We start from the raw sequence: 25,289 nt of genomic DNA, 5'->3' as shown, positions 1-25,289 counted from the left end.
TGTGCTAATAAAGTCTGTATCCTCTCTTTGTCTCTCAGGAGTCTGATGACAGCTCTGACAAAACCAGTCCTGACCGGATTCATCACACTCACCACGACAACGGAATATCAGTCCGCCATATTGTCACTGAGATCGAAGCCATATCACACCCCGCCGCATCTCTTCAGACTCCTTCCTCCTCCTCATCTTCTCCACTCCCTCCATCCTCTCACAGTCCTCAGGTCATCCGACCGGAACATCAGGAAGAGGGGGAGTCTTCTGAAGTCACGCACACCTCTTCGACTCCACCTTCACACCCCCAGCCTCCCACCACACTGTTGTGCGACTGGCCGGCGGGCTCCGTGCGGCGGGCCACCAAGCAGCTGGAGCAGAAGCTGAAGCAGGAACTGGAGATGGTGGCATGTCAGCGGTCTCCGCTGCATTCGCCCAGCAGCGAACAACCTCCTGTCATACTGTCCGTATCCTCCGAACACGTGCTGCTCCACTCCCCCATGCATGCTGCAGAACAAAGGATCACTCAGGGAGAGAACATGGCTGTTTCTGCTAATGCTACGTCCAAAGATGAAGAGAAGCACACGGGGTCACACAAAAGACCCGATTTCTCAGGCACAAGCGACCTCCAAGACGTTTCATGTTCCCCAAAGTCAGATATCAGCCAAGTCTCTGGTGCTATACCTGTCAGTGTGCACACATCCACAGATAGCCACACAGTGACATCATCACTGGCCTCTGCTGAGCAGTTATCAGCATCATCTCAAGATACCTCAGCCCAGTCTCTCAGACGGGGCCAGCTCCATAGCCAAAACCTGCAGGACTGTTCGAACCTAATGACTCTGGATGGCGTGACGCTGCAGGAGTCGGACACGGATGAAAGCTCTCGGGTCAGGCAAGAGGGCTGCGGCCCCGTCTGCGCTGCCCAGAAGAGGCTGGCCCGAGGCAGCCAGGAGCTGGAGAAGATTCAGCAGACGCTGAGAGAGCTGCAGGCTTTTCTTCACGAGGGCATCACCCTCGAGACGGCAGACAGTCGAGGACAAGAACTGGGGCAGCCTCAGGGGCCAAGAGACGCCATGGACACAGACCCAGAAAGTTATAAAGGGGTGAGTTTTGAAGAGAGCCCTCCAGCTCTGAAAGTGGGGCAGCAGCTCCTAGAGAAGCAGGAGCAGAGGAGTTTGTTGGAGCCAACAGAGTGGCACAGAGCCACAGAGCTAGAGGCGCGCATCCGCCAGGCGGGGCTCACCCCCCCGTCTCTCATGAAGAGATCGGCCTCCTTGGCTAAACTGGACTGTCTGGAGCTGTCGGCTCATGACCTCAGCAGCTTGGACCTGAGGACGCACAACAGAGCAACACTGTCGCACTCGCCTGACTCGCCCTCGTCGCCCCAGTCTCACCCGGACGACACATGGAAGAAGCAGAAAGTGCTGGCTCAGAGGCCGTGCTCTGAAAGAACAGGTTCGTGCAGTGATGACACATCCCCTCCACCCCTCGGCCTCTCCCCCTCCACCAGAGGGGAAAGAGGAGAACGGGAGGAGTCAGAGAACAGCAGCAGTAGCAACAGCACGGTCCCTGCATCCCGTCAGCCGGGGAGAGGACACTCGTCAAGACGTTCTCGCAAAGCTTCCGCTGAGAAGAAGCAGCAGCGAGCCGTCACTCTGCTATACAACACCATGTAACCTCAGATCAGCAAGACTGGAACACATGCGACTGAAGCTGCGCTTATGTGTGTGAAAGAGACCGCATGATGTGTATGAATGTCAGCTGTAACCCCCTGTGTGTGTTCTCCGGTGTTATGTGTATAGTATGCAAGACATGAATGATGAGCATATATTTGCATGGAAACCACTGGATGTTTGTATGAACTGGAGTTCAGGTTCGTCTGTACAGTGTCATGAATGTCCAAACTAAGACTGAACGGTGCTCATGCACTCATTTATATCAGTGTCCCCTTTTTTTTTTTTTAAGTGTGACCCTCGCTGCCTGTTCAGAGTTTCTAAAACTCCAACCAGAGGGGCTTTTGTTTCTCAAACCATGCACTTTACTGTTTAGATGACTCTTTTTCTTTTTAAAAAAAATTTGAGACATGTTTCTTACCCCGGGGAGGATTGTTGTTTTGCACTGTTCTCAGTAGACTTGTCTCTGTGGTTTTGTTTTCAAAGCTGGCAGACATGTCTTTATTCAGATTTTTAATTAAACCAGGACAAAGCTGATATGTTGTTTTTGTTTTTTATTATTATTATTATTATTACTTAATTGCTTTAGCAGTAAATAAAGGTGGTGAGTTTGTTTTAACGGTAGTGACTCCTTAGTTTTTCTGTTTTTAGCCACTCCCATGTAAGGCAAAGAAATGAGGCCAGCTTTTAAATATACCGCCACCTGCTGGACAGGCTGATCCACACACTAAAACTGGATTTCATGACATCGGGTATTGCCACTACCAAGCTTCTCTTTTCGAATGACTGAAAAGCACATCCTTAATAGAAATACATTTTACCTCTCGTTTTTAACTACAACTAACCGATCTTTTAAGCACGTCGGTGCCAACTCCAGTGGGAAATGATCTCCATCAGTGTTCAGCGCAGCTTATTTCAGGCTGACATTTTACCTACTGTTTCATGTGGGTAATTAAATACTGAGATGTAGGCCACCGGAGCCCCTGCTGAGAGACCCACACACAGACACGAGGCACAGACTGACATTAAAGGACTGAATCTGCTTTTAAAAAAAGAGAGGCTGGAGATAACTAAGACATCAAAACTCACAGGCTCCATATATGAAGACCAAAAGACTCTTTGGTGGTTTAAGTGAATCAAGAGGAAAAGCTGAGATCCCCTGACGTTTTCACCAATTAAATCCACCTCAGCAGACACAGCAGAAGGATTTTCAAATAAAGTGTGTGTGTGTGTGTGTGTGTGTGTGTGTGTGTGTGTTTATCATGAGGAGAGGGAATAAAAATCAGTGGAGCAGAAGAGGAGAAAGGCTGAGATTGGCATCCTTCCTCTTTGCATACTGATGCTCTGAACGCGACTTATATCAGCAGCTCTTTGCAAATTCGTTTCACATAGGCTTGCAGCTCGGTACCTTCCACAGTCCTGGTATTTTTCATAATGCGCACTGCTGGTTCGTCCTTTTTTTCTCTGTCCTGAGTGCTGTTTCTTGGAGGTTTTACAGCCTCTAATCTGCTCCCCTTTTTTTCTCCCTTGTAAGCCTAAAATAACTTCAGCCAAACAAAAAAAAAAAAACAAAACAACCCAGTTGGATCAGACTTCTTCAGCTCTGGGAATCCATGTCACAGGGACGATGATGAAGGTGGCAGCTGCTAAAAACGGATGAGCTCTCTCTGGTGCTGACAGACGCCGCAGCATTCCCCAATCTCGTGTGAAATAAATTGCTTTTGTCACTGTCCTCCACTGGAGAGGACCACGGAAACGAACTTAACAGTGGAAGAACTGTAGCGCGCGTGTGTGTGGTTTGGGGGGTGGTGAAGGGATTTACAGAGCATTTGAAAGGCTTAAGGAAAAAAAAAAATCAAATAACACATTTCTACATTGCTCTCCAAAAAAAAAAAGATTTTCCTTTATTTAAATCATGTCAATTCACTTCCCAGCATACGTCATGAAAACACTGCTTTTTTTAACGTTTTGCAACATTTTTTCAAAAAGTAAAAAACAAAAGGAGCATTTTTTTAACTTCTTAACCCAACCGGGAAAGCTTAGAACCATGAATTACAGAAGGAAAAGAGAAGGTGGTATCCTCAGTTTGTGCTGATGCTGAAAGTTTTACATTTCTCACTTAATTAAAAAAAAAAAAACAGCATAAGGTGTCCCTGCTCTCGTCATCCTCCACACAAAAACAAAACAAGTCCCTCAGAGCTCATCTACATTTGCACCCTGCCAATTTCTAAGAAAAAATTTGAGGGGTGATTTTACACTGGATTTTAGTTTTCAGCTTTTAAAAAAACTTTTGCTCAGTGAAACTTGCCGTAGGTCACAAAAGACCCCCACCCCTTTCATTGGGTGCAGACCATGCTGAAATATTATAATGCACAGAAACACACTCACAAAAAAACAAAAACAAACAACCATCAGCTCATGTAAGGTGAGAAAAAGCAAATTTACAGAGAAAACTCTTCTCTAACCCACGATCCACATACAAACCTTTATTCCTGTTACTGTTTTTATTAATAAATGCTCTACTTCACATACAGTATAGTTAGTACACACCTAGTGTTCATCTGGGAGTCTCATCATTACTGTGCTCCTTGCAAAGCCCGGCGTCAGGGTTTAAAACTAGACCCCGGCCTGGGTTTCTTTTTTTGTTTTAAACTTTGTGCTCAAACTCAAACATCCATTAACAGTCATATATGTGCTTCACCCACAAGTACAGTACATCTGGATTTTGTGCAAATCAAAAAAAAAAAAGAAGAAGAAGAAACACATTAGTCCATCATTTTAAAAATTTTCATTAAAAACTGAGGAAGTCTGATTATTTATCAGCCTTCAAATGAGGAAGGCGTTCTCCGCGCCGCTGCGCTCTTCGATGCAGTCAGAACTGAAAACCACACGCGCTCAGTGGTGACGGGAGCGTGGGGTGAGTGTGCATTAGGTGCTGGAGCAGTGAGTTGGCCTGACACACTACATTTAGGGGAACTGTTTAGTTGACCTTATTGACCTTCTGTGCGTTGAGCTGGTTTGTTTTAAACGCACACACACACACGCACAGACAAACACGCACCCTTGCAAAACACCCCCCAAGAAATCATTAATTCGAGACGGAGTTCCTGTTAAACTGTACCGGATGTGTCGTTGGTTGTAAACTGGCACTTGTTGAGAAAGTGCCAATGTGGCAGAAGAGAGACCAGGCGTGCGTCCGTCTCTGGCTTTGTGAAGCCGGGCAGATGCAACCACCTCATGGCTTCATGGGAAAAGGGTCTGGCTGAGGCGAGGGGAGGGACGGCCAGGTCAGATGTTACCTCTAAGATGGTTTTCTTTTTAAATTTCCAAGATTTTAAGCGGACACCTGCCCTTTTCCACCCACCTCCCCTCAGTCCAAACCCCCCACCCTGGCAGGACCGCCTGGTTCAGAGGGAGGGTGTGGGGTGAGGGGCTCATTTCTCCATGAGTGACAGCTGGATGATGCGCTGCAGCTCCTCCTCCTCCTGCTGCTGCCGAAGCTCTGCCTCCTGCTGCTCCCGGGCTGAGATCTCCATGGCGATACGCAGCTGCTCGTCATAGCTGCAGGTGGTCGGCTTCTTCTTGGAGGGGGTGGAGCAAAGGCTGGTGGGGGGGCGGGGCTTGTGCTGGGGGGTGCTGCGTACAGGGGCGAGGAAACACGGGTTTAAAAACCTCCTCAGTGGGCACACAGTAGGCATCATTCATAATAAGGATAAGTCAGTAATGGTTTCACTGTGAGTCAATGCATGAATAATGAATGAGGTCTGGGTTGCCAGGTTATGAGAATCTCCTCTGATTGCTGTTTATCTTTCCATCGTGACACTTTGCTTTGTCTTTTAATCTAACGCTTCACCGGAACTTAAACCTGGATCTGTCTCGTCCTGATTCCATTTATTACCGTCTGTCATTCTGCAGATTTGATGAACGGTGGGAGAAAGCTATTATCGACTCAAATTAGCTGCAGACTACATTGTGGAGTCTTAGTAAACGCTTTATTTAAAAACAAGGTGCGACAAAGGCTTCAGAAGAGACACAGCGAGACATGCGTTCCCATAACTGTGCTCGGTTCTATCACGAAATACTAAAAAAAACCAAAACTGTTTTTACCACAGACTGTATATAAAAGATGGACACAGAAACCCTGGAGTCAAGCATTTAAGCTGTCACTGTCTTTTTTTTCCCAGCTAAGTCATTCTGAGGACACTACACACAATAGCCAAGCATTTCTCTCTGCAACCCCAATGCCAAAAAAATGCATCAAATAAAATACAATTTGGGACTCTGACGTGAAAATCTCATAGACATTAACTTTATTTATAGTGGAACACAGAAAACATGCCAAACGGTTAAACATTTTACTGCTTTAGAAAAGTATTAGCTCATGTGGGACTTGATGCCCCACAGCAACACATCTCAAAAACGTTAAGTGATGCTAAAAAGAAACAGCTGGAGGGACATTTTGCAACTGATTAGTTTAACTGGGTAGAAAAAGACAGGCAGCGTTTCTCATGAGTAAAGACGTTCACCAATTTGCCAAAATTCTGGATAAGGCAGAAAAGCAGTACTGGCCCATGATTTTGGGCCCTCGGGCAGCACTGCATTTAGAAATCAAACTTATGCTTAAGTTCATCAAGGACGATCCGCCTGCTTTCCTGGGTGTCTGACTGCTGGTCTGTTATTTACATCACTTCCTCTTTCCCACGCTGTCAAACTCGATGCCGACAGCACTGCTCTAGTGATCAGTCCTGCTTCCACTCTGCTGAGATGTTAGCTTATTTTTCCATATCCGACATATTTTCTGTGTTCTACAGTAATATTTGGGTTTATGAGATTGCATTCTGTTCTTATTTTTACAGCTTTGCAACTTTCTCTTGGTGTCGGTCTATAGGTCCAACACTTTCCCCTCAGGTTAGAACTTTGGCTCGAGTAAACACTGCTATGGCAAGACTTGGGGGGGAGGCAGTGACGAAGAGGATAGGACAGTCTGTGAATCCAACCAGCCATCTGCAAACAGGGAATGCACCCAGAGAGAAACACTGTCTAAAGATAACAGAGGCTAAAGTCAACTACAGCACTGTCAACTGAGAAAGCAGGAAACTCTCTCAACTCTCTCATCCTCCCACCAACACCCCCTCTCTGCAAACAAACACACACACACACACACACACACACACACACACACACACACACACACACACACACACTGGAGCTCAGATAGCAGATAGGAGAGGGGGAGAATAGCAGGATGGATAAGAGAATAGAGCAAGGAATGGGACAGGAATACAGGATGTGAGTCAAGTATGGGAGGAAAGAACCACAGGAAAAAAAAATTCACAGAGGAGTGCGAGACACTGAAGATTAACAACACATAAGAGAGCTGAGAGGAAGTCAGAGACAATGCGGTGGAGGGATGGCAGGATATAATCGCCTTCATCCTGGCACTCAAGGAGATTTATGCGGGGGCTTTTTTCCCCTCGCTGCTGACAACGAAAGTCCCGCTCTCTTTCATTCACTGACGCTTTTATCAGACTTTCTAACAAAGTCCCCAATAACAAAGAGCTTTAACTCAAACACGTGGGAGTCATTAAAAATCCCCCAAAATAAAACAAAGGCTTTCATTCTGACCTCTCGACACGACTCGGGTCGCAGGACAGAGGGTGAGTCCCCGGCTTGCTGTTGGTCAGCGCCTCCCAGATGGTCACCTGGGCACACAAAAGAGAAGGCGGCACAGGAAGTCAGTGAAGGAGCGCTGCAGGAAGCGGTGCATGCAAAACAAACGCATCCTCGTTCCCTGTAGGCAGCTTCCTGTTAACGTATGGTAGAGACGGAGCCAGCGGCCTTGGTCGTAAACTAAATGATCGATCCTGGCTGCGGTCCTACTCAAGTCCACGTACAGTTTTAATGCTACCAGTGATTAATAAAGATGAGAAGCACTTGTTAAATATAGACGTTCAAGTTTCAAATTCAGCTTCACACTGTCACAGAAATATATGGAAGCTGTGAACAAAAGCTGTTTTTTAGAAGATGACAGGATACCGTGTAAGCTAGATTTGTACAGCAGTTAAATCTGTAAAACACAGCGTGTCGGCGGGACGATCCTTTAACACCTGTCCTGCTTTGGTATTAGAGCAGTAATTAAAAGTGTCACCTTTCTCGGCGGCGCAGCGGTGGAAGCGCTCGGTACGGCTGCTGGAGACGAGAGCACAAACTGCAGCACAAAGCCTAAGCTGCAACCGTGCCCTTGCCTCCTCTGCTCCTTCCCCTTGTGTATTTCAGCTAAGAAAACTCAGAGGATGTTCTCTGACCTGTCTCACAGAGCCTATTTATACCTCACTTTCTGTAACGTCTGGAAGAAGGCCAAGGGCTATCAGGACCGAGGATCTCTGGGATTTTAAACAGCGCCGATCCTCAGGCAGCGTGCGCCACACATCAGAGCCAATTTATTCTACTTACTGATTTTACTTCAGCACTGATTGTTTTTTTATTTTCAAAACAGCTCACTTTTTCCCTCCTTCACTGCGTATATTTGTCTGGTCTTGCTTGACTTATGGTTAAATTTATTGCTGCCATTTGCGCCGTATAATTTAAAAGCAGGGAGAATACTTTCCACATTTGCTCCCTGTGCCTGCTCATAGAAATATACACACAGATATGTCATACTCCGCTGCCATTAATTACAGTAACGCGTCAGCACCATATTAGTATGGGAAAGCCGCATCTCCACTGTCTACTGTTTAAACAGACACAGAATTTGTGTGTGACATATCAGATTTAACATGTTTGGAACACATAACGAGACACATTGCAAAACATCAGTTTGGCGAGGTGCATCTCTGCAGCAGAGATGCACCTCAGAGGCTGCTAAAGATATACATGCACACAAGTGCTTCTTAATGCAAATGTCTCATCAGCCGATTACATGGCCGCGACTGAATTTGGGCAGACCCGGCCGAGATGATCCTCTGAAGTTTAAATTGAGCATTAGAATGAGGAAGAACGATGATTTAAGGAACTTTAAATGTGTCATTGTTGATGGTGCGAGACATGCTGGTCTAAGCGTGTCAGAAACTGCTCATCTGCTGGGATTTTCCCACAAAAACATCTCTGCTGTTTAAAGAGAATGGTCTGAGATTTGGGTAAAAATGCCTCGTTTATGGCCTGACTGCTTTGAGCTAGCTGATTGAACGGCACCAAAGGCCACAGAAGAGCATCTCTGAACACACAGTACTGGACAACAATGGTTCCAGCTACTCCTGGTGCAAAGGTGTAGGGTACACTTTTTGAGCCTTTAGTACAATTTGGGCAACCCAATGACAGAAAAGAATAAGAATTTATGGTACATGAATTTGAGCGTCCCATATGAATCAAAAATTGAACTGTTTTGTATAAATTAATAAATTATGAACTTCATAACGTGCAACTGCACTGCCTAAACATCATCCAAGTCATCCATTAGCTAGTCTGTGGGCTTGATTAAAACAGAACTACGTTCAGCTCATCCACAGTGTAGCATTCCCAGTATGCTGACACAGGTTCATTCACTATGTGTAGGCTACAATCAGCTGCTCTTTATAGGATGCGGGGAATACACCCAACCTTTACAGCACCATCAAAAATGATGAAGTGTAACATTAACCTTAGCTTCCAACCTGATGATGACCGCCAACTGTCATAAAAGCCAGCTAGACTGAGAGTCTTCAGTAAAAATAGGAACCCTGCTGTAGTCTTTTTAAACGACTATGCTATCTGGATCATTGCTAACTGTGCATGTGTAGCCTGAGCAAAACATATGAAGCAGTTTGATTTAGCTAATAGCCAGTTAAGCACTGATTTAAGCTCCCCGCAGAAGAGAAAAGATGATCTCGCAGGAGTTTCACATTGAAGCCACCTGATCGTATTCGGAGCCAGCCTCCAGAAGGCTCTGCTGTATGGCAAACTGCAGCAGATCCTCCTCCTCCTCCCTCATGCTGTCTCTCTGTTTGCCTCCTAGCATGGTGTATCCAGGTGGGGCCTCAAACACACACGGGGGAATCTCGCTGGCTCGACAGGACACTGCAGCACACGGGGGGGAAGGCAAAGGGCAAGAGATGGGAAGGAGTGTTATCTGGCAGTAAAGGAGGCTAAAGGAGAGGAGCGGAAAAATACAAGAGGTTTTTTTTCTGAGTAAAAGAAAGCACGAGGAGACTTAAACCCTTGAATTAACAGATATTGCACAAATTTACAAGTGTCAGCCTGTCACTCAGCAGAAGTTTGGGAGAAAGCAGACAAATCTGGCAGGAAACACTTCATATTTGCAGATTTACATGTGTCACCTATTGAGGCAAAACCTCAGTCTATTGACCCAAAGCCTGTAATAAAGTGTACTTTTGCACCTGACTATTTTCAGAGACATTAGCCACTAAATACTCACCAATGAATCATTCAAACTCAAAAACTCAAAGTATGAATCCGTGTTGTGTCTCACATAACAGTCAATAAGAACTAATTTTATATTGTAACATTAGACACTTTGTTACTAGGAGACTGGTCTCAGTGGTTGTAAGTGGGAAGAAAAGGCTGAGGTAAATTACACTTAGCATCAGTGGCAACGGGTCTTATGGAGTGATGAACCCAGATTTGAAATGTTTGCTTCAAATCATCATCAGTATGTCTGAAGAAGATCGAGAAAGAGGTACAGCCATCTGTAAAACATGATGTCATCATCTGGAGATTCATTTAAGTGGTGTTGGGATTCTTTCAAAAAGCATTTGATTGGCATAGCTTCATTTTTTTCAGCATGAAGGTCCCAAACACATTTCCAATGCAGTAAATACCTGGATAGAAAAACACACAATGTTGATCGTGCACTGGCGTCCCAAAGCCCAGACCTCAACATTACTGAGAGAGTGTGGGATCATCTTCACAGAAAAGAGCTTTAAATGTCCGACAAGAAGCCTGGAGAAGTATTCCTGAAGACTATGTGAAGAAACCTTCCTAAGAGAGTTCAGGCTGTGTTGAAGAATAAAGGTGATCACAGCAAATATTGACTTTGAAGCTCGTTGGAATTGTAAAAACTCTGTTATTTTTGTGCACGTGTCCATGCAAATCGCTGCACCTACTTCCCATTTTCCTAGAAACATATCAAGACATGAGGATTGCCTCAAGACATTTGCACAGTAATGTGTATTAGCTGAAATTTCCAAAGTGTATAATTAGAGTATTTGTAATTAACACCCAGCAAACACTGGTTAGTCAGAGGTGTTGTATCCCATTGCCAGAAATAGCAAAGTAAAGGCAGGCGGTTTCTATGTCAGATGCATTGGACTGGATGTTTTTTTAGGTTCAAAGTCAGGAGTGTGGCTGTATTAGTCACCACTGCTGTTTGCCTTACGCAGCAGCAGTATAACTGATAGATGCAGCTTCTGGGTTGGAACAATGAAGCCAATGCATACACGCCTGAAAACCTGCACTCTATCTAAAGGCCACCAGATGGCAACAGCTGTGGTTGCAAAAAAACCCAAAAACGTCCACTACTATAGAAGTCTGGGCGAAAACAGCTTCGTGCCCTGACCACTGCAAACACTTTCCTGATGAGTTTATGGGCTCAGTCACTAACTAAAAACTAAACGCTCATCTGGAAGACATCTAAAGGAGACTCCAGAGAATTACGTCATGGTAGTTACATCCAGTTTATATGCTGTCCAATAAAGCTACAGACATTAACGTAAAATATGTCTCTATGCAGATAAACCAATGACTACAGTTTGTTATGATCTTCAAATCTGATAACTTGCTGCAGGATTACATGTCCCACGCAGGGGTGTGTCTAAAAGGGGGCATGTGGTGTACTCGGCTCAATTTAGTTCAACGATTTGGTGACAATATTTTGCAGACTTACATTATTAACACAAAATATACATATAATAAATTACACTGATGTTTAAAAAGAATATAACATTTTTTTGTGGAGCGGTAAAAGAAAAAGCTTCTACAGACATTCTACAGCTGAGGCGCTTACTGGTGGAACTAGAGCTGGAGACGCTGGACGAGTCGCTGCCCGGAGAAGGGGTGTCTGTCCTCGGGGTGTCCCTCTGTCTTTCGCCCTCCACCACCACTTCGTTGTCAGCACGGACACCGGCTCCCTCCTCACAGCCATTCAGGTTACTAAAGGTGATCCTGGCATTCAGGATGTGGTAGAGAGGGATCTCTGTAAGGAGAGGAGAGAAATTTCACCCCCATCCTCCAATAACACACATGTCCTTTATATCAGTTATTCTGTTTTTATGATTGATACATCTTATAAGTAATTTGGTCATTTCTTTACACCCTTTCTCTGCATGTCTTAACTTTCCATTAATCTGTGTGTCCATTTTCCAACCTTTCCATAACTGCGCCCTCCCCCTTTATTTAAACAGCACACATCTTAGCCCCCTCCCATCATGCGTCTCAATCTCACAGTGCTCACCAATCTTGACAGGGAAGCCAGGCGGCAAACGCAGAGTGATGAAGTCACGCAGCTTAGCAAACAGGGCGTTCGAGATCGCCATGAGATCGATGATAGGCACCACTTGTTCTGCCAGGGAAAGAGGGTGGGACTCACACAGCCACAACTTAGCTTTAAACCTGGGAACGAGCACACGTATGGGAAAAGAAAGAAGGCAGGAAGAAAGAGTTAATTAATAAATATCAGCAAATACATTTCTGACTAAAGCATAATTGAAGCAATTTATGCTCTTGCTCAGACAGTTAAATGTTTGCCCGGAGGAAGCTGCACAAAGACATTGATCACATCAGCTAACAGTGGCTGTCCACAAGCTGCTGAGTCGTTCTCAAACCGAGGCCGATCGATTCTCATATTCTAATTTGTCCAATGAATGAACACAAGATTGAGAGGCAGCTCTACAACCTCAGACCCGTCGTCCTCCTGATGTCCAGCAACTTTTCATTACCCGCTTGAAGAACGATGGTACTGGAAATGTCCGAAAGACCCAAAACACAGAGCAACAACCCCGATTTATGGGCAGCGGAATAACATCAGCTATGTTACAAAAAACACCTGAACACTCAGATCATTCTTTTATTTGCTTTTACTTTCCTCACTGAGTTCATATTTTCACTTCTTTTGCTTTTTGCTCCCTGAGTGACACAGAAAGCGTTCTTTCATTTCTTTTTTGTTTTGTTCCATTTGTTAATACGCTGGAGCGAAGATGATGTGCCATGAGTCATCGAGCCAGAGCTGAGTGATCGACTGCAGAAACCCACTAATTGCTCGACTCTCCACCAGCTTTGTAAAAACCTGAGTGTTTGTCTGCCGCTGTCATCTGGCTGCCTTTCACCTCAGAAGCTCGGCGGTCAGCTGCTGCGGACGGCCGATTTTCCTCTGGGCTCTTCTCTGTCCATCATTTTGTCAGCTCTGACAACGACTCTGCGACTCAGGGCGACTGTGCTCTACGCATGGCTGAATGTTTGGTTTGTTTTTTTGTTTCTTTTTCCGTGGGCACGTGTCACCTCTGCGTCTTGGTTGTGAGCTGGCACGGGTGGCCGATATCCCTCTGAGTGGTCGTCGAGCTGGGGTTGAAGTATTCCTCGGCGGTCAGCGCAGCGGGGTTTGTCACCACGGGGGACGACATCTGGGTCACCAGAGCCTGGGCAAAGTGAGGAGTGAATAACATGAATTTACAAAAAAAAAGATCCAGCTATAACATGTCTCCGTATTAAAGATAGTGAAGCTTTTACAGCTGTAGAAAAACGACTCTGTTCGCAGGGATGCAAAGGACTATTAATCAATACCAGAGGCTTTTCAGACTCACTTTCTCTGCTATTCTCTACTCTGTAGAGATTTCAAGGCTTTCCTTTTACCTACTGGCATTTTTTAACAACTCTTTGAAGGAGTCGTGCTCAAGCCAGAAGTTGTGAAAAAATTGATAAAGCGGTTTCTTATTTCACTATTCATCATTACAGCGGCTGGCTCGCTGCATTAATAACTATCTCGGTGTGACGCATGACTAAACCTGTCAAAAGTAGGAACAGCCATTCCTGCTACGGGCAAACAAAGAGTTGTGAAACAGAAGAAGTTTACGGTTTGGCAAAATAGCCGATTTTGCTTTGCGGGTCTTTGCAGTGCTAAGCTACAAGCTCAGGATACATTCATTGTCTGTGCACCAATTTTATCTGTTGCCCAAAAGAACTTAATGGGAAATTCAATTTTTTTGGTGTGTGTGTGGATGATGATGTGCAGAGGCGACAGGGAGGGGAAGCGAGTGAAGAGCCAGAATACAGAAATAGGAGAAGCAGGGAGGTATGAGTCATTGGTGCTCGGCAGCAGAAACAAATTAAAAAAACATAATCAATATCTGAGAGCGGTTTGGAGCCTCTGCTGTTGACACGGTCGACTCGACAATCGGGATTCATACACTGCCTGACCATCCAAAGAGGAGGCGATCGAGTTGGGGGCGGGGTAACGCTAACACGAGAAGGTAGGAAATGTCCCTGAAAACAGCGATGACAGTCACAGCGCCGATTGCCGTTCATGTTTCACGTGACGATGTTCAAATCGAGTGTGTGCTCACCCCGTTATTAGGCCCCATGTGCTGTTCTGCAATCCCGAGGAAGTTCTGCAGTGGAGTCTTCCCACCTGCTCAGACACACAGCGGCAGCAACAAGTAAAAAAAGAAATGCACTTATATAATCACAGCACATCCATACAAACTACATGCTGTCCTGTTTGTTTTACACATTTACTTCAGATTACTGCACAGCCCTCTGTGTGGGCTCATTTATCGCCGCTGCAACTGTCCACAGTGTCATTTTGCTCTATAATGCTCTGCTCAGGATGCCTTATTGCATTACATGAAGCTTTTTGTAATGCACTCTTATCTACGAGGAGCCAGCATGAACCAAGGCAAGCCAGCTTAGGTGGTCTAGCCTAAATATCAGCAGATCTCACAGCAGAACCTGATACGTGAGTAATTACGGACTACAGCTGGACAACAAGAAGCCCTCAATCTCAACATTGTTCTTACTTTTCCTACTTCCACCTCTTGACTTGACCTTTTCCTGCTCTGAGGCTCTCTCACCCTGCTTTGCTATAGTTCATTAAATCATAGACATATTTCCCCCCCTCAGAAAAAAGTTCAATTCTTTATCTCATCCATGTAAGATGCCAGTTGAATAGCACTTCTTCAAGACGACGATTTTAGTGCTCCAATAAAAAAGAGAGCGAGGGCATCACTTTTGGAGATATGTCACCGTCATTATTCTGGGAAACAGGCACAGCAGTAATGGGAGAAAAAAAAAAATCACATTTGTCACACAAATCAAAAGATAATACAAGAATCTTGAGAATATTTGAGGTCTTAACGGCCAATTCCTGCTACGGGACCACATGAGGCATTCGCTCATCACCCAAAATCCAGTCTAAGACATTCAACATGCTTGTCAAACTTTAAAGCACATTTATTGTAGATGCCTGTGTTCCCTTTTCCCCACTCTATTGTCATCTCAGACCGGCCCTGTCAGCATGTGGGGTGAAGTGGAATCATCTTTTTTTGGCTTAGGAAGGTTCCTAACTGGGTGAAATGACCTGGTGTCCAAATGACACCCACTTCTATATACTGGCACCTAATTTAGCTGTTTCCTGCAGAGTCTCAACACTGGCATCTTACAATGGATTTAGAAAAGTTGTTGATTATCATCCCAAACCATAGACTGGGTCAAAATAATTTGTTTTCCTCTGAGAGTGTGTTTGCAGCCCACACACTGTCAGTGAGCTTGTTCACGCTGCACTTTGGGTAGGAGTGGCACTTATTTCCACATCACCTGGACTTGCAAATGAGGTCACTTCACTTTCGGTGGTGGTGACTAAGAAAACCCTCCCCTATCTTGAGCTGCATCGTTTCCATGACATCACGATGTGCTCCTAGACATCACACAGGTGGAAACTTGTCCCTCTCCTGACTAACTATTGAGGAAACAGTGCTTCAAAAATGATGAGTGACGCACCAAATAACCTTTTCAGTTATCCATACACAGGCAACTTTTTATGATTACATGGGTTTAAAAAATTGTTCTATTATTTTACATTTGATTTACATAGTACTAAATCACAACATCAGTTACCTCAAGGGGCTTCGTATGTAAGGCAAAGAGCCCAGAATAATACAGAGGAAACCCCAACAATCAGATGACTCCCTATAAGCAAGTGCTTGATGACAGTGAGGAGGAAAAACTCACTTTTAACAGGACAACACCTCTGAGGGCTCTGCTTCCCATTCTACCCCAGAAACAACACAAGCCAGCAGTCTGAGAGTTAAGTGCTCTACTGGGGCGATGTGGTACTTGGAGGCCTTTAAGATATGGTGTGTCCTTGTATGTAAATGGACTTCGCATACAGACAAATGAGGATAAAGATTTGGCTTCACATCAAACTTCTTTCTTAAACAATGAGAATAAACAACTAAATAAGGTGGAAACATCTAAATTAATTCTGATTCTAATGGTTCAAGTCCCGTCTACTTTCAAAAGCTGTATATTGCAAAATACCAAAAGTGAAATCTGCAATCATAAACTCCAGGATCATTCCTAAAATTAGACATCGAGGGGTTTAAAAGATCCACAGTGGAGAAACTCAAAAGCTGCTTTTCATTTAGATCTGAGCACCCAAAAAAAAAAAGTGAGCAGCTTGATAGTGTGTGGTTTGGACGTGGTGGTGCGGTTTGTCTTTATCAAACCAGAAACTGAATAAGTACTAAAAGCAGAGCAAAGGTCCATCACTATATTGTGGTTTTTAAAGCACTGATCTACATTTCAGCCTTTGGTCATCTAATCTGTCTACAGCTGCTGATGATACAGTGTGTGCCTCTCCTAGGATATATAGGAGCACTTAAAGGTTTGTTTTTTAAATTCTTAACAGCGTTAACAAAATGATGAAAAGTAGCTCGAGGAAATGGGCAAATGGACCGAGTCACTCATTCAGGAGTCAGTGTAGCGTCTCTGAGAACACTTTCCTCGTGCATATTAGCAGAGCGCAGATGGGGATTGTGACCTGGGAGAGAGGAGCTCTCTCAGAAGAGCGTGTGATGGTTGATCCTGGCTGACAGCGACGGTCCAGGGAGAGAGGGAAACCTGCTAATCCTGTTTGATTTATGATGTGAACCAGAAAATGAGACGGAGCCACCGAGAGAACTTTACGGGCTGTTAGCCGCAGCCTCGGGGTGATCTCATCGAGCTCAGGTGAGAGGGATTAGTCATCGGTGACTCTTCTATCGGACGTGTTTCGGCACTTGGACTGCGGGTTACAACGGCGCGGAGGACGTAATGGAGAGATTCAGCTGTAGGGGAACAAAAAAGGCGTGACGACATCCTGATGAAGTGACTTACCTTTTATCTTGTTCTTGTTCTGGTCTGACAGATGGTCGGTTCTGGTCCTGGTAATCAGCTCAACATTGGATGCTGCATACACCTGAAAGAGGAAGACACATAACTCCTTTTTTCTGTTCACGCACACTTTACCACCTCATAGCTGTAGCAATAATTCCAAAAACAACTTGTCACCATACAAGCTATAAAGCAAAACCAAAACCCTTAAAGCCGCGATTTTTGTGCACCCTAGTTGCTAGTCTGCAGTCCGACTAGTCCACAGCAAAATGCAGGAATTCCTCAACAGTGACCATAAAAATCAGGCGCTGATTAAATATTGAGCAGGCTGCTGATACTGAGTTTACACTGACTACACACGACTGAAATAAAGAACTAAAAGCTTCCAGGGGTAGAGCAGTTCTGTATGCGTTGTCTGTTTATGTTTGCGACTCTAAATCAATGAAGCAGAAAATAGACAGCAGTATTTTACTGTAGAGCCCATCTGAAGGGCTTTTAAACCCACCGGTGACAGATGGCCCGGTAGTCTGACACTTGCCACCCATTGATCCCTCGAGGGGGACAAAGAAAACAAATGGGGTCAAGGTAACATGGTAATGTATTATTTTTTTTTTTACTTGATTTGAGAGGCCATCTGGTCTTTTAGGTGCTGCTGAATCTTGATCGATGGGTTTTTTTTAAAGCATGAAACAACTCTGGATTTTATTCATTCAGGAAATGAAATCCTCCAAGTTAAGTGAACTTTCATGGAATATCAAACTGAATATCAAATATCAAACGGTGGCTGGGCTTTCTCTGGACAGTGCGAGAGATAAGCGAGCCGCTTACCTTTGCTTCATATCCATTCACCGTCTCGGTCTTCTCGCTCCTCCATCCCAGGATGCCCGTCTTGTTCCTGCAACACAGTTTCAGCACATCCCAGGTCATCTCTCTCACGTCTCAAAGCCATAATAAAGCAAGTTCGGTTCCATCTAAGCTCAAGGACACAGTACCCAGGAGAGCTTCCTCTCCTGGGTACTGTGAGAGGAGAGGAAGCTCAAAAAAACCAAGTTTTCTCACAAGAGGAATCCTGAAGACGCTGGCCTTGTTTGTCACCAGTGAAGACGAGCAGTTCAGTGTGCAATTAGCAAACCTGCCAGAAGTCAGCGAGCAATATTGCATCTTCGTGATTTATTCGTGCCACTAAATTCCTCAAAGCTCAAAAACTCACTTTTCAAGGCTGGTTAATCCAATCATTTCAGCTCTTAAGTTTATTAGTGAAACAATATCAGATTTATTTATTTTTTTATTTTATCAGTGACATTTGGGAGAATTCTCCTAAGGGTTGTTACTCAAAAAGCTGTCACGCCTGTCTCCCATCCTACTTTGTTTAGATTTTCGTCAACAACAACTGTACGGGCTGTTTGGAAATTTGCTCCTCTGTGGATAAGCTGTTATAATTATCAAAAGATTTAGTTTAATGGAAAATACTGGCAATCTCACAAGCCTGAACCGTACTTTGCAAAATGTTAGCATGCTAAATAGTATAAACAAGGCCAGAACTACTAAAAAAACAAACTAGCATTGTTCTGTTTAAGTGATACATCACAGACTAACTTGCAGCCTGTTGCATTTTTGTAAATGATTGTTGGCCAAACAGACCCCAAGAGGACCGGCGCTAAACACGAATGCAAACGACTGCCAAGGCATACGATAATCTTCCATCCACTTCTCAAGGTAGTTTATCTTATATATACACCGAAGTAACGGAAAAATATGTCTTTCAAGCTAATATACACTACAGTCCTTTTATGTCCCTTGGCAAGTGGCACATGAATTTGTCTCAATCAGGGAAAGTCTGTAGCCTAAGCATACCGTTTCCTCTGCTAGCCAGCTGTCAAGGTCCTTGTCATGGGTTCCCAAAACTTTGAATCCAACTTTTAAAACAGTAAAACTGCAGCGCTGTGTTTTTTGTGTGCAAAGTTGCGTAGAGACGTAATAACTCCAGAGCTTTGAGGTGTCCCTGTCTAGGATGCTTGACGAAGCGGTTTGCTGTAAAGCATCCCAAATACATTACTGGACAGGAATGCTGACGGAGCAAAATGCACAGAGGTGACACCGAGGTGCAAGTCTGACAGTGAGATAATTACCCCACCCCAACCTCTCCTCGCTCAATTCTTGGAGTCATTCGTCTCTCTGCCTTCTTTCTCACTTTTAATCTGTTAACATTCACTTCCTGCCGCCGCTGCCTTTCCATCACTCGCCTATCTATCACCGTCTTCCTCTTTTTCCCCTCCTGCCACAAAAAAAGATCAAATATCTCTTTCTTCTGGCTTCTGTATTGTGCTTTCCTGCCCACAGCCTTGCTACCCGTTCATCTTTCCCTCCATTTTTCTTATTGTGTGCCTTCCCCTCATACCTCCACGTCCCAGCGTTAGTTCTGTCCCTCGCTCTCATTCCTTTTTTGTTTCATCTCTTTACATTTTCTCTTCTCCATCCCTCTCTGTCCAAACAAAACTCCCTCTTCCGTTACCCCCGTCCTTTCCTCATCAGTCTTATCTCTCCAACCAACCAGAATAGGATGAATTTTGTCCTCCATGACCCCCCCTGCCTCCCGCCTGCTCGGTCCACTCTTCTCTCCACCTTATGTCCGGCCTGTCTCTTGTCCAAGTCTTTTTGTCTTTTCCCACCACTGCATTTTACTTGTTTTACAGGCGCCCCCAGCTCGATTCAGGCAGCCAGAAGCTAATTTGTTCCTTCACATCAAGCGTAGTCCTGCAAATTTATTTGGGCACTTTTTGCCTTTTGAGGTTACACAGAGACAGAGAGGATGAAGAAGCGAGTAGTTAAATTAAAATACAATGATTACTATTGACCCAGTGTGACTGCAACTGGATTACAAGACAGCTGCTGCTATTTGAACATTGTTTTTACTTCTTTCAAAAGCTCTACAGTCTTACTTTAAACTACAGCGGGATTTTAGAATAACTATTTTAATGCACTTTTTTGATAGGAACACATTCCCAGATTTTTGGATACAATATTCCAAAAATATGTGCTCTTCAATGAAATTTAACAGTTTGTTCTATGCGACTTTTTCTTGTGTCCATTTCCTCCCACTGCTGCAGCTTTGGTTTGTATTTTCCTACACTTTGTGAAATGCATTTTGACAGCCACCAGAGAACGTGCCTGAACTCGTTCCACTCAGCTGTGGGTTGCAGTGTAGGAGGCAGCAACAGAGAAACGCTGACAGAAATTCAACTCTAACAACAAAAGAGTGATTTTTCTCCACTGGGGAAAAAACAAAACAAAGCAAAAAAAAAAAAAAGAACAGCAGATTAATGGAGCAAGTCCTGTGGCTGAGCTAAAGCTATTTATTAGCTTTGATTTTTCACATCCTGTATATTTTTGTTCAGTACATAGCAGTATTTTTTCTGACCTCTCGAACGCGATGTTGCGGGTGTCCAGCTGCGTGGTCACCACTGGGGCAGACAGCCGGGCCGCTACCTGCTCGTCAGTGGGCTGCATTACTCCCAGAAGGCCCAACCCAGCTGTGGTGCTGCTGCAGGCACCACCCTTCCCCCTGCCCGGCGAGAGCGCTGTGAGGGATGACACGCACAAGGTCTCACGGAACACCAGCTGCCTGTCGTGGTCGACCTCCATCACCTCTGCGCTGGAGTCTGAGAGAAAGACAGGGAGAGAAGGGAAGAGAAAAGTTGAGAGCTTTTCAGTGAGGTGAGAAAGTCCACAAATCTGTGATGCTTAGACAGACAGACAGACAGACAGATACCTGCCTGATACCAAGTCAATACAGGGCCAGTATTGCTGATACCAATATCAATACTGATACTTATAACTTATAAAGGGAGCTCATGAAGGGGAGACCAGTGTGTCATGATTTATGAGCTAAATCATCATCAACAGTTCAGTGAGCTACGTACTGAACTTGGAGGATAGAAATAAGTATCAATCCTACTGTGCTACATACCATTACCAACGCTGGTAAACACACGATCGATTATTGGATCGATCCCCCATCTCTACTTCCCACTACGGGAGATTTAAAGGATACATATTGGAGATAAATTTAGGAAACACAGTTATCGTCTTGGTTTATGAGAATCATTTGAAATCAATACCAGCTTCATGCCTTTGTGATCAATAAAGCCACAGGAAGCAGCGAGTTGGCTTAGCTTAGCACAAAAACAGGAGGAAACAGCTAGCTTTGCGCTCTACTCATTTTGATATTAAACCGTGTTTGTTTCACTTGTGCAAATAATTCTCAGCAAAAACGCAACGAAAGAAAAATGCTAATTGAATTGTGCTTTTGTTGTTCTCACGTCGCCCAGTTTCATCTGTCTTTCACCTCCATTTTTAAATATCAGCACTAGTCAGTGTGGTTTTCTTTGAATGCATTTTGACACACTGCGTGCACCTCACACAGAGCGAGCCAGTCGAGCTCAAACTCTCACCCTGTCCCTTGAAAATGAAGCTCCGGTTTCCTCTCTGCCAGGTCATCTGTTCAAATCCCATCAGGGTGGTGTCAACACGGAGACACTGACCACTCTTCCAAACTCTGTATGTGTCACTGGGGCAGATGCGAGACACCAGGGGCACTAAGGACGAATACAGACACTCTTTGACTCAAACCATGCTGAGCTAGGTCTCAGTTTTCTTTTTTGCATTTGAATTTTTTAAATTTAAGCCATTCTAACCTACACATACAATACAAATGCTTTTCTGACATGCAACTGAAAACAGGTGTCTTTAGCCTAAGAGGCAGATAAAATTAATAGATCTGACTGGTTGGTACTGGCTTTTACTGGATCACTGGACACAAGGACTGGACTCACCCCAGCTGGTAAACTCCCATTTCATCTCCACATAGAAGTCTTGGGCCTGCTTAGGGTGGAGGAGGAGAGCAGAGACAGACAGAGAAAGGAATAAAAATGAGAAAACACTGAGCATCGATAAAGAGGAAGATACGGAGGGAGAGTTGTGGAGAGTGATGAAGTTAAAGATTAACAGACAGAGGGAGGAGAATACCGATGTGCAGGAGGAGAGAAAAAAAGAAGTAAAGCAAATAAATGCAGCAGGGATGTCTGTGCCAAAGATGATGGGACTGGAAACTGGAAATGTCTGCATATGTGTGTGTGTGTGTTAATAATAGAAGTGATGGATGGAGGGATGGAGAGGACAATAATGTGGGTGAGAGCAGCGGCAGATGAAGAAGGATGAGATGTGTGTAACGCTCGCGGGTTCGTGTGCGAGTGCGTTTGAGTGCCAGTGCTCCTTGCTGTTTTCACAGTGTGAGGGTGTTGTGTGTATCAGGGAGCCGGCAGGAGCAGATACACAGGAAGTCAGACAGTTTGGAGGCACATCCCTGCATCGCTGTCACTGTTTTGTGCAACAGCTCCAACACAATCTGCTGCTGCAGGCTTCTAACCATTAATCTCCTGTACGGGCAGCCTCGGCATGTCCATCACTGCTTTTTTGCCTTCAAACAGGGCAATCCTGAGGTCCTTAGGGAACAGCTATGAGTCAGATTAGAGGGAGAGAGCGCTTTGCAACATGGAGACATATCCTTTGAGTGTATCGCCCTTGTTAAAGAAAGCTATTAATACCTTCAGAAAGGATCTCGTGGGAAAAGCAAATTTGCATGTAAATTTGAAAAAGACTTATTTACATTTCAAATGCATTTATAGCTTCCATATTTATCACCCACATGGCTTGCACACTTATTTCATGAACCTGTGCACTACAGCGCGTGTGTGTGCTTATGGGTGCTTGTGTGAAATCGCACTTGGCGCAGTCGCTCCAGCAGGACGGGGATGCCCGCCAGTCTCTTGGCAGTCCTCTGGTAGTCACGGTAACGAAGCACGAGACGCACCAGCTCCGGATCTCTGGTACTCACCGCCTCCTGAAGAACTGAGAGGGAGAGTAAAACAGAACCAGTCACTCAGGCTTCATCTAAAATTTATGTACATGAACAATTTAAAGGGGGCAGCGAGAACTGCCAAAACTGAAGTGGGCCAAAGGAGAAGCTGGAACCACCAATTACTGCGTCTCACCCATCATTGATCAGCTGTCCTTACACTTGAACAGCACACTTTGTGAGTTGAACTATCACACACACGCTATATTATCTGGTGTGTGTATTTGTGTGACATTTTAAAGATGCAACGATCACACAGGCATGATGCTTGTTTGGTTAGCGTGCTGATATAACGTCTTCCTTTGTTTCACACAGCCAGGCAAATAATGCAATGGAGAACTGCTCTTGGTAGCATTAGTTTCACATTTACAACTAGAAGAGCAGCTCTATTTTCTGGCCTAATGTAAAAAAAAAGAAGAAGAAGCAGTTTTACTAGTGTGGTATGCGTGAAACTTACTCTTGACAGGGCTACCACTGTGAGGGTAAGTGAGCAGGTAAAGGTAAACAAAATATATGGACTCAGTATTTTTCAACTATTGATTCATTGAAATAACTTAGATTCAGTGCACTGCACTTAAATCATCAACGTCAGGGGAGAAAAGCCACAAAAAAGAGAGGAGATGACAGCAAAAACAAGAAACTTAAGGTGAGATCATATTTTGGGCACAAATGGAAAAATAAAAGTTACAAAAAAGAACTGATTTCAAACTCCATTATCTTCCCACTGCAAGAGCACAAAACCAAATTTTAAATGTGCCAGCAGAGATGAGATTTTGGTTTTCATTTTCCAAACAAAAAAGGTGTACAAAGATGTACGATAAAATGTATTATAAGGTCACTAAGTTTCCAAAATGTACCACCACCCTCCAGATACAGCTTATGCATGCTGTGCACTGCTCGCATTACCACAAATAAACTCCACACAGCATGTGCACTCACTCACCTGTCCATCCGTTGCGGTTCTCCTTGCTAACGTCAGCGCCGTGCTGCAGCAGGACCCTGGCGCAGTCCAGGTGGCCCAGCGTGACAGCGAGGTGAAGAGGAGTACGACCGCGAGGGTCCAGAGACTCTAAATCGGTCTGGATGCAAAAATAGAAGGCGGAGGAAGATGTTAAAATCCTAAATGTATAAATTAAGAAGGATCTATTTGAGTAGGAATTGGGGTTACTTGTGTATCAATGTAATGCTCTTGTGGCTCAGATAGAGGAGTGGCAACAGAAAAACATATAATAGAGACACAACTGTGCCGGTAGCAGCAGAAAGATGCGGGGAAAGACAGGTGCTAATTGATCTGTCACCACTCCTACATGGCTGGGCACTACACTTCTGTACTCCACTTATTTTCTGGGCTGGATGTGTTGGGTTTGGGTAAACATAGAGTGTACTACCTGCTTTGTTAAACAGGCCTCTGGACACACAAACACAGCCACAAACACACGTATCACACAACATTTTATGTGTTATACTGTCTGCTGCTCCTGAACACTTGAAAAATAAAGTTTCAGAGAGTGTTCCAGTATGAGTCTTGGTGAAAAAAAAAACCATGTGGGCAGGTAACAGAAATAAGCGTCTCTTTTCAACCTGCTGTGCAATTAAGCAAAAATATATAACCTACAGCCTCTTTGTCACCAAAAATACACTTTTTTTTTCTTAGTAAGCTTTTACAGCTTGAGGCTACACTTCAGCTCTCAGCTCTCCACTCTGAATTTAGAAGCATGTCAACAAGGCCTCATTAGGCAGCCATACTACATTAGTGTTAATCTTTTCACATCAATCATACCAGTGCTTTGATACAGAAAATTAAAAGGCAGGAGGCTTTTAAAGCCCTCAAATGTGAAAAGTGTGGTAGAAAGCAACTGCCAGTTTTAGATGCTCACAAGGCTAGCTCGCTGCAGCCTCTGCTATTTGGTACAGCTTTCAAACAAACAAATAAAGTGTTCCTGGAGTAAGAAGTAGGAAGTGTTACCTGCTTTATCAAGTCCCGAAACAAGCCTTGTGCCTAAATACACCCATCTGTGTTCCGGGTGATAGGTTATTTACATCACTTCTCCTTCCCCTTTGGCTTAATCATTTTTTCCCTGCCTCCTTTGACTCAATCTGCCTCTCTTCTATCATTTTGTCTTTCAGACTGTCATTTGTTCAGCCCACCTCCCCATCTTCTCATGCTGGCCATCCTCGTACAAGTCTTGACCACCAGAATCTAGACTCTATACTTTGATAAATCATGTTCAGTTCTTCCAAATGAGCTCTGCCTTTGAAATAATAATAATAAAAAAATCCCCACACATTTATGGCTTTCTTGACAAGTGTTAGGAGTAGAAAAGGTTACCCCTCAGCCTCCTGGAAGATGGTAT

At 44.4% G+C, this 25,289-nt stretch overlaps 2 protein-coding genes across 5 annotated transcripts in view; one reads left to right on the top strand and one right to left on the bottom strand.

Moving 5' to 3' along the window:
- Positions 1 to 2,204, top strand: part of ssh2a (slingshot protein phosphatase 2a) — a 33,390-nt gene extending 31,186 nt beyond the window's left edge. For both annotated transcript variants that reach the window (XM_085379319.1, XM_085379318.1), the window contains one exon: positions 39 to 2,204. In XM_085379319.1, coding sequence (XP_085235445.1) covers positions 39 to 1,670 — 1,632 coding nt within the window. In that variant the 3' untranslated portion in view covers positions 1,671 to 2,204. The remainder of the gene's footprint in view (positions 1 to 38) is intronic.
- A 1,342-nt stretch (positions 2,205 to 3,546) lies between these two features.
- Positions 3,547 to 25,289, bottom strand: part of ankrd13b (ankyrin repeat domain 13B) — a 46,068-nt gene continuing 24,325 nt past the window's right edge. For 2 of the 3 annotated variants that reach the window (XM_085380835.1, XM_085380836.1), the window contains 14 exons: positions 23,879 to 24,014; positions 22,804 to 22,928; positions 21,854 to 21,902; positions 21,473 to 21,616; positions 20,440 to 20,680; positions 17,850 to 17,916; positions 17,025 to 17,106; positions 14,216 to 14,280; positions 13,155 to 13,291; positions 12,112 to 12,269; positions 11,665 to 11,853; positions 9,556 to 9,719; positions 7,293 to 7,369; positions 3,547 to 5,303 (listed from right to left, as the gene is read on the bottom strand). In XM_085380835.1, the coding sequence (XP_085236961.1) occupies positions 5,102 to 5,303; positions 7,293 to 7,369; positions 9,556 to 9,719; positions 11,665 to 11,853; positions 12,112 to 12,269; positions 13,155 to 13,291; positions 14,216 to 14,280; positions 17,025 to 17,106; positions 17,850 to 17,916; positions 20,440 to 20,680; positions 21,473 to 21,616; positions 21,854 to 21,902; positions 22,804 to 22,928; positions 23,879 to 24,014 (1,836 nt within the window). In that variant the 3' untranslated portion in view covers positions 3,547 to 5,101. The remainder of the gene's footprint in view (positions 5,304 to 7,292; positions 7,370 to 9,555; positions 9,720 to 11,664; positions 11,854 to 12,111; positions 12,270 to 13,154; positions 13,292 to 14,215; positions 14,281 to 17,024; positions 17,107 to 17,849; positions 17,917 to 20,439; positions 20,681 to 21,472; positions 21,617 to 21,853; positions 21,903 to 22,803; positions 22,929 to 23,878; positions 24,015 to 25,289) is intronic. The other variant, XM_085380837.1, reaches the window with a different exon arrangement.

Source organism: Rhamphochromis longiceps, linkage group LG14 (genome assembly GCF_057381845.1).
Source record: "Rhamphochromis longiceps isolate RC_006_pf linkage group LG14, R_longiceps_female_GT1.1, whole genome shotgun sequence".
Taxonomy (NCBI): Eukaryota; Metazoa; Chordata; class Actinopteri; order Cichliformes; family Cichlidae; genus Rhamphochromis; species Rhamphochromis longiceps.
Note: the sequence above shows the minus strand (reverse complement) of the source record. Positions and strands in the feature narration are given on the sequence as shown.